Genomic DNA, 12,067 nt, shown 5'->3' on the forward strand with positions numbered 1-12,067 from the left:
TTTCTTTTACAGGAAAGGGTATGTGAGGTTTGTAATTTTCCTAAGTTTTTTTATGGTACGTGATACATCCGCATACATGTATATGATTACACAAATCCAGCAAAGACTTTAAATACTTTTTTGGGAGGTACATAAAATTTTCACTCAATTTCATATCTTAAGAAAGAGTGACATGTTGTTACACTTTGAGTAATGTAGATGGTGCTGTGTGGTTTTTACGCACACAGCTGGAAATCGTAAAGTATATATGTACGAATTTATTTCTTTGTAAATGCTCTGGCCTAGATTGCTTTTTGCCCGGTAGTCGAGGAAGCCAACCTTTGGCTCCGTCAATGGCTTCCCTGTTTGAAAGGCAACAATAGGACCATGGCTCGGTGGTTGGGGGGGCATGTCATTTGTCGGAGGTATAAATACCAGGTACCGACTTGTTACGGTCTCTCTTATGCTCTCAGATTTTCAGGCTCTCAGATCGCAGAAAGAGGCCGTCTCTCATTGGTTTAAAACAGTTGTTTGGAAGCATCGATACACACAGAGAGTAAGCACTGTATGCATAGGGACTTCTGCAGGGAAAGGTTAGCACTTTGCTAAATAGTGCGGTCGTAGCTCTAATAAGATGTACTGCACTTAATACGAGGACGGCGTAGGGACCTCTGCGTGATAAACTGTGGGGGCAGGTTAGCCCTATGGTAAATAATGAACTTGTAGAGTGGAGTCTTGATAAGTGCAATTCTCTGTGTGATGGGGCAAAAAGCAACTTAGAGCATGTGTTATTGGATCTGTAATGGAAAGATGTATATATGGAGTACGGGATGTATGTGTAAATAAACTGTACATAAAGAGATAACTCCGTGAGAAGTTATTCTTGACAACAATGGTAACACTGTCGTTTGCGAGGTTCTGCAATTAAGCTATAAATAGGAAATTTTTCATCTGTTGAGCTATGTTGGCCACCTTTATTCAAGAGATGAGGTTGTGTTCTTGTCCTTCAGCATTACATTCTTTCTTTCTCTTTTAATTTGGGGTTCTTTCAAGCAACTAAACATGTTTTATTGATAATGAGGTTTTCTCAGGATATCAACAGGATTTCTGGATAGGCTTCCGAGCCTTCGAAAGCTAACACCACTCCCATTTTCATAGATTCTTTTTAATCCCTGAAGATGAGTGATGATAGTTCTGGTAAACTCAGAAGCCTGTCTGGAAATCACCTGGTTGATACCTCGCGAAAACTTCATCATTCACCACCAGGAAAACTTCAAGGATTATTTCATGTTTTTTCTTTTTCTTTGTACGTTTTGGAAAATTCATGTTATCTTCTTCATAGATTTATTTGAAACTTGATCAAATTACAAATAAACGTCTAATGAAGTGAGCACTAGCATATGCAGATTTTTTCTTCAGAGGGGATTGGGATTGTAAAGGTGAATATTACTTAACTGCTTTCTACAGATACACAATAAGAGATTTCTTGATTACCATTTTTGAACTCTGTTTTAAAAGTTATTCAAAGATAAAAATCATAATTGGGGGTTATTTTAAGTCGGGTTTGCATTTACCACTAGTTTTTCCCCACAATTTTTTCATTAGCCCCATCAGCTCTCCCTGCATACACCAGTGTAAGAGAATGTGAATTTTTGCTCAAACAATATCAAAAAACATGTTTGTTTCCTTGTAACAACAGCACATTAGAAGAAAATTCCTGATTTCACCAATAACTACAGTCTCTTGGCATCTACCTTGTTAGTAGATTTCTACAGGAACCCATCAGGATGTAATTCACCATTTGATTCGAGTTCCTGATGCTTCATTGCTTATAATGTACATATTTTGCAAAAGAAAAAAATTCTTAAGGAAAATAAATTACAAACACATTTCAAATATAAACTGTCATGAATGACATCATTTTTTTACTTGATTCTGGTAACTTTACATTAGTGAACAATTCAACATTACATTAAAAAAGAAAAAACTGCCGTGATTTGAAATAAAAATTCTACCTACTTTGTCTGTTGCTATTTACATTTGCCAGCAGAACGGTTATAATCTATCAGCTTTGCACAATATAACAATCCTTTTTTTTTTTCTCATACAAGGCAATTATGTTTCATCGTTGACCGCAAGTACATTACATGATCAAATGTGCTGTTGAAAAATAAAATAACAATCGGAACCACATGATATCCGGAAACTAGATTCTTTGTTCAACGTACACGTAAACGAACAAAACAATTGTTGTGTTGAAGCACTGAACAAAAAATGCTTTAATTGCTGCCAGATGACACAGAATCAACTTCTTTTTCCTTCAAGTTCTTTTTGGTTTTCTTGTGTGTCACAACAGTTTTCTTCTTTTTCTTTACACTTGGTTCGGAATCCGATGCACTTTTGCTCGAACCTTCCTCACTGTCCGATTCACTTGCACTCTTTCGCCTCTTCTTACCCACGGCATTGCTCTTCTTCTTCTTCTTCTTTTTGGATTTCTTCTGGCCTGAACTGTCCTTCCGCTTCCTCTTCTTTGCAGATTTCCGTGTCACTTCAGAATCACTTGACGATGTTTCCTCTTCACTGTCGGATTCTGTTGTTGATGCTTTCTTCTTATGTTTTTTTTTCTTTTTTATCTTTCTAACTTCGTAGCTAGAGCTGCTATCTTCATCTGATGACGTTTCGGCCCTTTTCTTCTTTTTCTTATGTCGTTTTTTATCCACTGAAGAATCGCTCTCTGATGAACTCTCAGACGAGCTTTCAGTGTCGCTCTTCCTTTTTGATCGCTTCTTCTTCAATGAACTAAGCTTCTTCTTACGTTTTGTGCTAACCACCTTCTTCTTTTTCTTCTTTCGCTTTGACCGCCTGTCGGGAGAAGTGCTTTCTGATGCAGATTCACTACTAGAGCTGCTGGTTTCACTGCTACTTGATGATACACTAACAGTACGTCGTCTTTTCTTTCCTACAACACTCTCGCCTTTACCCTTTCTCTTCAGTCCAGCCTTTTTTGGTTCAGACACGACACTACCTTCTTTCTCTGGTTGTGCCTTTTTGCTTTCCCGCGATCTACTCTCACTCTTTCCTTCTTCCTTTCGTCGACTGTGTACGTCTTTATCCACACTTCTCTCTTCCTGTTTCTTATCACTACTTCTCTCTCTCTGCTGTTTATCAATACTCGGACCTCTTCCCTTGTCACTGGTTGTGGCTCTGTGCTTATCTGTACTTCTCTCCCGATGTTCTACACTCACTTCTCTCTGTTCGATACTTCTCTCCCTCTGACTTGAACCAGTTCTTCGTCTCTCTACAACTTTCTCTCTGTTCTTGTCTATTGGCCTCTCCAGTTCTTTATCGATACTTTCGTCCCTGTAGTAGCCATCCTTTCCTTCCTTGTGTCCACTTTTTTCCGCCACTTTATCAATGCTTTTTTCCTTCTCTGGAACTTTGTCCCATTTTGTAGCTTCCTGTGCACTTCTTGCTTCTTCATGGTTGTCAATGACGTTCTCCTCTTGTGCACTAATTTCTTGTCTATAGACATCAATCTCTTTCCTATCATTAACAGCAGATTCTTCACTATTTGTTTCAACTCTTGCACTATACTTATCACCACTCTCCTTCTCTTTACTCTTCTCTCTTCTTGTTTTCTTCTCATCAGTCTTCTTCTTTGACTCTTTGCTCTTGTGTTTGTCTTTTGTCGAACTTTTATCATCCTTCTTCTTCTCATCTTTATACTTTTCTTTCTTCACACTCTTCTCCTCATCTTCATACTGTTTCTCCTCCTTCTTGTCTCTCCTCTCGTCATTCTCCTTAGCATCCCTTCCCTTACTCTTCCTCTCTTCATCTCTACTCCTTCCTTTCTTATCATCATCTCTATCTTTGTATCTTCTCGAATCCTTATCTGCATCATCATTCCTTCTGTAACCCTTATCTCTTCTAGAATCACGATCCACATCGTCATACCTCTTATCGTCATTCTTCTTTTCATCCTTATACCTATCTCTTCTCCCACTTCTCTCATAATCATTCACTTTCTCTCCTCCAGTCCTGCTTCTATCCCTGTCTCTATCATAATCGTCATAACGTCTCCCATTTGTCTTTCTATTTTCCACACTATCGTACCTGCTGCTATCACCTCTTCTCCGACTATCATCATACTTTCGCTCAGAGTTCCTATCTCTAGAACTACGCTCGTATCGAGATCGCCTGTCCCGATCATCGTCCCAGTCATCCCTTCCAGGGCTCGATCTTCTATACGTCCTCTCCTCACTTCTTGAGCTAAGGGAACGACTTCTACTTCTTCTTCTAGGTTTGGGATCAGACTTTGAATAGTCATTCTTCTGTAAAGAACAACAATAAACAGACACTAAATAAATGTATCTTCAAAATTAACTACAAAAATCGAAATGAAGCTTTCCTCGTGGAGGCCTTACATGCCCTTGTAAAAATATCCTGTATGTAGGCAACCATGAAGCTGAAATGGTTGGCACTGATATTTATTTTTAGGACATCACAAAACAGTAAAAATATTCCATATGCATTGAACAGTGTGCATAACTACTGTAGTTAACGGAAGGGATGAACTCTGTACAGAAGTACACAAAATGATTCTCTAATGTAAGTTAGTATGAAATGAGATTGCTAGCATACATAGTAACACACAATACTTTCAGCATGTTGTCCAACAGAAAAGTAAATGTCAGTGGCAATTATGAAACTGTATTGTATGGTTGCAAACATGCAGGATGAAAGATACAGTTTTTCAAAGGCTCATAGCAGTGAAATGAGGCTTCAAAGGGAAAAATGCTTCTAAGAAATCCTGTTCATCTTCTTTTGGAGGAAATTAAGAAAGTATGTCAGTATTTTATGGGAACACCCTGCATGCATGTATGTGGTGTGTGTGTGTGTGAGAGCGAAGAGCTGATGCTATTTGGAACCAATATCAATAATGATTTTGATAATCATATTGATTACTATCATTCCCATTATCAATACATCCAATATTATAGCAAATTTTAAATTATTATTAATATATGTAATTCCTAAGATATAAATAATGGCACAGGGTCATATTTCGAAAATTTGTGATTGGTGACATGATAATTTGAGATTTGTGCATTTGGGAAGAGTCATGTGAAATTTTAATGTGATATGATCTTGGTTGGCAACACTAGCAGTCCAGAATTATGTATTCAGGTGTAGGAAAATACGCTCAATTACTGAACAATCACATGAAATAATGTGAATCAAAATTTTGCCCTGAAATCACACTTCTCTACCCTGGATTGACTTTCCCATCTTCCAATACAGTTTGTTGAGTTGAATTCTATTTTGTTTAAAGTGCACTTTATGCAGAGAAAGGCTAACTGGGACTGGGCTTACAGTTTAAAGTGGGATACGAACCACTATATGCCTCCACCGGGTATAGAACCCGGGACCTCTTGATTACAAGGTGACGACATTACCACTACGCCATCGGAAGGCTCCTATTATAGCTGGTACGTGTGACAACATATCTTGTTCAGTAACATATTCAAGTAGGGTTACCAGGTGCAACAAAATTTACAGTTGAAAGTCAAATTTGAGGGCCAAATTATGATGTAATATTTTTAATTTGATTGCTAGGTCATGTGTTGCCTACATCTGGCTGAGTCATAACTCTGCGCTCGTTTCTGAACCAGTTTCAAATTCTCTGTGTGATGGGACAAATCTACAAGACTTCTATATAGTTTTATTTTTCTTGTATGTACGTATTGCATTTTAGAATTATTTTTCTTGTTACAAGCATATAAACACAATTTTTGTTGTAAAGTGTTGGGAGAACACACACTCCCTCCATGAGAAATTTATTTTTAATTTGATTAATCCTGGAATGTACATACCATTATCCCCATACCAATCAAACTAAAAATAAATATCTGATGAAGGGAGTGTGTGTTCTTGCGAAACGTTACATCAAAAGTTGTGTTCATATGCCTGTAACAACCGTAAACTACAAGGAATATAAATACAGGGTCTCTCCCTGATAACAAAAATTCATAATTAATTTTATTTTCATACCACAGGAAAAACAACTACAGTTGTTGAAAGAGCATAGTTGAAAAATGTTTAGCAAGTTGTTTTTTTTTGTTACATGATTCGATCTGGCATCATCACAAAAAGGCAACAATGGCGGACCTTAAGTTGTCTGTTGAACAGAAAAAGAATGTCTCATCACCTGGTTTATTGAGTTCAAGTTGGCAATAATAGTCTAATGAAAGTTCCCAATGTGGAGCTTCTGCATGAACACCAAAACCAAAATCAATTAGGCGATATATGTAGCATTTTAACGAGACAAGTAGCATGCAAGGTCACCCTAAACATCCTGTGCAACGAACAGTCACAACACCAGCTCATGTTACAGAAGTGCATCAAGGTGTTGTCAACAGTCCATGAAAAAATATTTATGGTGATTATCAGTTGAGACTGGCATGTCGGTAACAACAGTATGGTCTATTTTGTGACAAGATTTACACATACATCACTTTGTATCTAAAGATATCTGTTTGGCGGTTACGCGGAGATATGTAATTTACTCTGATAAGCTTACTTTTCATTTTTCCACGTAAATTTTTTTCACGATCGATTTTGCCACCCATCTGGTGGCTTCGTCAGGCGTATACTGTCTTGCTGTGAGCAGCGTGGTTCCTTCTTCTTTCGCTTGTGCTCGTGGCAGCGCAAGTTGACGCACTCCTTTCACTTTCTGCCATTTTTGTATGGGTGTAGTGCTCCCTTCTTTTACTGCTAATAAGGGTTTTGGTGCTGTACAAGACGGTTCCCGGTCTCATCGTCTGCTTTTGTGGAACGGGGTTTCTTCACATGTGCAGGTGGGCTATCTTGCAAATGCTTGAGGCCCATGCTTGGTTTCTTGTCGTGGGGAAGGAGCAGGTTGGGTGGGTGTGCAAACCTTGATGTGAGGTAAAAGAAGTAAGCACTACGCCCACACGAAAACAGCAGAAAGTGAAAGGACCACATCAACTAGCACCGCCACGAGAACAAACGGAAGAAGAAGGAACCACGTTGCCTGCAGCAAGACAGTACACGCTTGACGAAGCCACCAAACGGGTGGCGAAATCGATCGCGAGAAAAATTTACGTGGAAAAATGAAAAGTAAGCTCATCAGAGTACATTACATACATCACTATTAAATCAAGGTGTGTTGGGCATTGACAAATGTTGCAAAACAAAAACACTAGCTCTTTGTAAGCAAATTTTCCAACTTGATCAAACAGCAACCCAATATACTGGGCAAACTTTAGTGTAGCGACGAAGCTTATTTTCACTTGACACTTTTAAAAGCAAGAAGTCTTTAAACAAGCACCAAAGAACAAGCGAACTGAGACTATAGATTGAACAATGTGCTGAAACAGTCAACCATGAAACTCTAAATCGAGCTTTTGACATCATGTGATTCAAACCCAGGAAGTGTTAACAGGTATGGTGGATACTTTGAACATGTTATGTAAATAAGTTTTGAACCATTCTCTTTAGACATCTGAAGTTGTTTTGCCTGTGGGATGAAAATAAAATTCTTTATAAAATTTTGTTATTCTGGCATTTCATTTGAAAGACCCTAATATCTTAAGAAGTCGATATTTCATGCCACATGTCAACAACATATTAAAGATGGGATAAAATTACAACACATACCTTGCTTTGTTCTCCGAATTTTTTACTTGACCTTTGTCCTTTTTTTTGGGATATGAGAAGAAATAAAAGAATGGAGGGGTCATGGAACCCTTCCCCAACTCAATATGTCTTCCGTCCCTGAAGAAGGACCGAAGTTGATTAAAATTTTCAGAGGATGAAAGAGGGTAAGTGTTGTGATTTTATTTTGTTTCTAATGATATGATATACGTTAAGTGAAACAGTTATGATAATAGATTGTTGTAGAAACGGTGCCATTCGTACCTGTATGCATGACCTCAAAGGTCTCTGAAAGGTGATCCAACGTAAGAATTAGTACAGGTCAGATTTCCAAGTTTCCAGGTTAAACCAGTTACATAACACAAATTGAGGGAAAAAATGTACATTATTGACTCACGCAATTTTAAATATGTAGAAGTTTATATCTTCATCAGTAATTATTTCTGTCAATATCTACACTATATTGTAGACACTATAAAAAGGCACTACAAGGCTCAAAACAATATGAAAAAATTTAAAACATTCAAACCTGTGGTTTTAACAGGGTGTCCAAAAAGTCACACAACCAAGACTTCGAATGTCCGTAACTTTTGTACAATAAGTGATAGAGACATGAATATTACACTAGATATTAACTTTATCTGTGTGGATATTTTTAAACATTAAACAAGAAAATCATGCTCTACATGAAGGTTCAGTATGTGGAAAAAGTTACCAAGGTGTAAAAAAAAAAAAAAAAAAGTTCTGTACGAAGCAAAAACAAACCTGGATAAAATACAGCTGTTACATTAATTTTTCGATTTGTATCAATGATCTCTGTGGGTATTTATCAAACTGATAAAAGAAGAATAAATTTCTGTGTATTTTATTCATTACAGACAGATTATGAGGTTAATAATGACAAATTCTTAAAAAAGTGAGTTTTTAAAATTATGAGGCATACCAGGTTATGACATTTGGCCATGTTATTCAATCAATTCCCAGATGAAATAAATGAATTGAAATTTATCATACTAAAAGATGGGTAGGTTAGTTTTTGTCTTGGTTGAATGACTTTTTGGACACCCTGTACAATGGAATAATAAAAATCAAAGGCACTGAAAGAAAGGGGCAATTATTTTCAAAAATGGGCACTTACAACTGCAATAGTGAGGAATAGGCTCTAAAAACAAAAGTATTTCTTTCAGAAATGATCTGAAATGAATTTTCAGTTTAAAAGCCTACCTCTTCTGGCTTTGGAAGCCATTTTATGGAAAATCCACAGCCTTCTTATAACACTTCTTTACAGTTTCCCCTTTTTTTGCAAACCAAGGTATTTAGCCATTCCAAAGAATTATTTCAGTACTCGGAGAGACAAATTTATTTTCCAGCATTCCTATCTCTAAATATGAAATACCAGCAAAAATTCCAATATTTTATAACTGAAATATTACATTTATATTTAAAGAAATGTAAATATTTTAATGTAATGTATGTCAGATATTTTCAACATATGGTCACACAAGAACCTTACAATCAAAAGATACTTCACAAATCAATTCTATTACCATAATTTACCATATTATTTCCAAATTTTCTACAATAATCCCATGAAAATTAAAAATTCTGACATAAAATTATCATATGATTAATGTTGATACCTCAAGAAGATATTTTGTTCATACCTTATAAGGTGTGTGAATAACAGGCTGGAATGTAAACTGATATAAAACAGATTATTTTTAATGTATGTATGCAGTAGAACATAGTGACGTTTTATTACAACGAAATTTACAACATTTACCTATACTAAAATGTGTAAAAAAAAAAAAAAAAAAAAGGCACTGAGTTATTCATGTTCACAACATTACAGTTATTAATTATGTATCATTTAATATTAGGTTCTAGTGTTCAAGTGTACCATGGATAGAAATAGCAAATTTTGCTTTTCTTGCACTGAGAAAAATAATGAAGGTACATTAGTTTCCACCCCCCCCCCCCTTTCTCTCTTCTATCACATAATTTTTGCATAGAACTTTAAGCATGATGACATCATTATAGATTGCGCCACATTCTCTCTAGTCCTTGTGTGGGCATACAGGTGCATCTGGGTGATTCTACCATTAAATGCCAATCGTACGGATGTGTGCTTTCAGTCTGAGTTCTTGGCCCTGCTGTTGTGCTGCACCTAGTGGTTCGTATTTGTTCAGGTTTGGCTGAAAGTTCATGCTTACAATCAGTGGTTTCGTGATTACAGTACAGTAACAAAGGAGTGCAGTTATGTCTCAGTACTCAGTGGAACAGCATGTCTTCATTGTTCGTTTGTACCGGAAAACGGAGTCCATAAACACATGCCAGTGACAATTTATTGCACAGTTTTTGGGGTCCGGAAACTACCTGCAAAGTTTTCCATTTGGTATTTTGTGAAGAAACTGGAAACAACGGGAACACTGTTGGATGTGCATGAAGGAGAACGACCAAAACTGAAAGAGGCATGCTGAAAGGAAAAGTCTATCGCAAGCCAGCAAGACAGCATTCAGTGGGAAATTGACACTGTGACTCTTGTGTAACATGGAGAGACGTGTGCAGGCATGCGTTAATGCTAATGGTGACCACTTACAACACCCACTGTGACGTCACCATGCTTCTCATACAGCAAGGTACGTCCGTAGCAAACATTTAATTTTTATGAACGAAAATCAGGGGCCGAGAGCGAGTTAAACACCCTGTACTTGTGTGGCATACAAAAATCCTCGAAAAATATCGACCAATGTCTGTGATTAATCTTCACGCAATAAATTACAATAATGATTCCAGCTATACAATCCAATACAAACACATCAGTGTAATTGCTATGATCACATAATATGAGGTGTGTTGGAAGAACCAACTGGGCAGTGTGTGTGTAGAGGACAAGATTGTGTAGGAGGTTTTGCTGTATTCTTTTACATGGCTGATAAACACGTTAGCAATTTTACCCAATAGACCAAGTTTTCCTCAGAACAAGAGTTCAAACACGATAAAAAAACTGGTTAAGAACAAGTAACACGAGGTGGAGGTGATGTGGGCAGCTGGAAAAAGCAACTAATGAGGTGGAATTTCTTTTTCATATTATGCTATGAAGTTTATGATGAACATGTAAGGAATAAAGGAAGTGTGGAGACATGTGGAGTTTTAAGGGTAAGACATACAGTTCCTTTCATATAGAACGAAGAGCTGAACGATACAGAGATCTACATGGTTTGGTGTGGGACAGAGATTAGATTTTACATGAACACTTATCAAAGTCCGTGTGTTATTACCCATAGTAGTGCAGGAGCATGTTGATGTAACTACACAGAAAACTAAGTTACATTGGAGTCAGAACATATTCCTTAACAATGTTTTTAATGCAATTTTCTAGCTTAATTATGTACTTAAAGGTCAAATTTGAACAACAAATACATAATTTAGAACACTAGAGCTTCCATTTTTCGAACAAATGCATACATTTCAACAGGATAGCTGTAGATGTGCCCCTTGTGCATAACTGTATCTCAACATCGTAACTGATGAAGAAAATGAGCACTCCTCTTCTCCCCTGATGACGGACAAGTTGAAGAGAAATTTCAACACACTAATTGAGGAAAATAGACAGTTTAGAACAGCTTATTTCTGGAAGGTTTGGTAGTGAGATTCTCTTCAATGAAGGAACATACAAACTTGCATCACAATACAATAAATACATCAACTACATAGAAAAATTGTATAATACATGCAGCAAGACTACATTAGATATTTATCTCAAAAAATTCTTGGGGCATTTTTTCAACACAAATTTGATCCTTAGTTTCTGGATGCACATCGTATTTAAGCATTCCAACCACCTGCAATCAAATCCAGGGGGCCTTGATTATAAGACAATCAAATACTGTGCAGTACAGTTCCCAAAAAAAACAATGTCCATTTCTTTGTCTCTGTGCCATTGTACGTAATATGTGAAGCAGAAATAACAGAATATTTTTCATCAGTTACCATTTTAATTAACCACGTAATATTTTAGGCATAAGGAAGGAATGGAAAAGAACACTCACCCTTACGCTCTTTTGCATATCATCCAGTCTTCCATCACTGCCATCAAGCACATCAACGCCACGACCTGATAAAGAAAGCATTTGTCAAAACCACAATTTACATTTTCAGGATGGCTACTCAATAACCATCTCAATTATACTCAAGTATAATTTCAACTTTTCAAGTGAAATTTTTGAAAAATTCAAGGTAACAAAATAATAACAACTACATACTAACCCCTCCCAGAAATCAGAAAATATGTTGCTAGGTTTGTTATTATTTATCAAATCTCACTGAAATCTGTACAACGTGCTCTTTCCACAGATATTGTATAATATGTTAAATTTTATAAACATTTTCTCATATTTATGAATGATTT

At 36.7% G+C, this 12,067-nt stretch overlaps 1 protein-coding gene across 2 annotated transcripts in view; it reads right to left on the bottom strand.

Annotated features, from left to right (window-relative positions):
* Positions 1-1,868: 1,868 nt before the first annotated feature.
* LOC145997399 (uncharacterized) overlaps positions 1,869-12,067 on the bottom strand; it is a 58,312-nt gene continuing 48,113 nt past the window's right edge. For both annotated transcript variants that reach the window (XM_083134396.1, XM_083134397.1), the window contains exons 9-10: positions 11,709-11,773; positions 1,869-4,310 (exon numbers count right to left, since the gene is read on the bottom strand). In XM_083134396.1, coding sequence (XP_082990522.1) covers positions 2,259-4,310; positions 11,709-11,773 — 2,117 coding nt within the window. In that variant the 3' untranslated portion in view covers positions 1,869-2,258. The remainder of the gene's footprint in view (positions 4,311-11,708; positions 11,774-12,067) is intronic.

The sequence above is a fragment of the Lepisma saccharinum genome, chromosome 13 (genome assembly GCF_977018435.1).
Source record: "Lepisma saccharinum chromosome 13, izLepSacc3.1, whole genome shotgun sequence".
NCBI lineage: Eukaryota > Metazoa > Arthropoda > Insecta > Zygentoma > Lepismatidae > Lepisma > Lepisma saccharinum.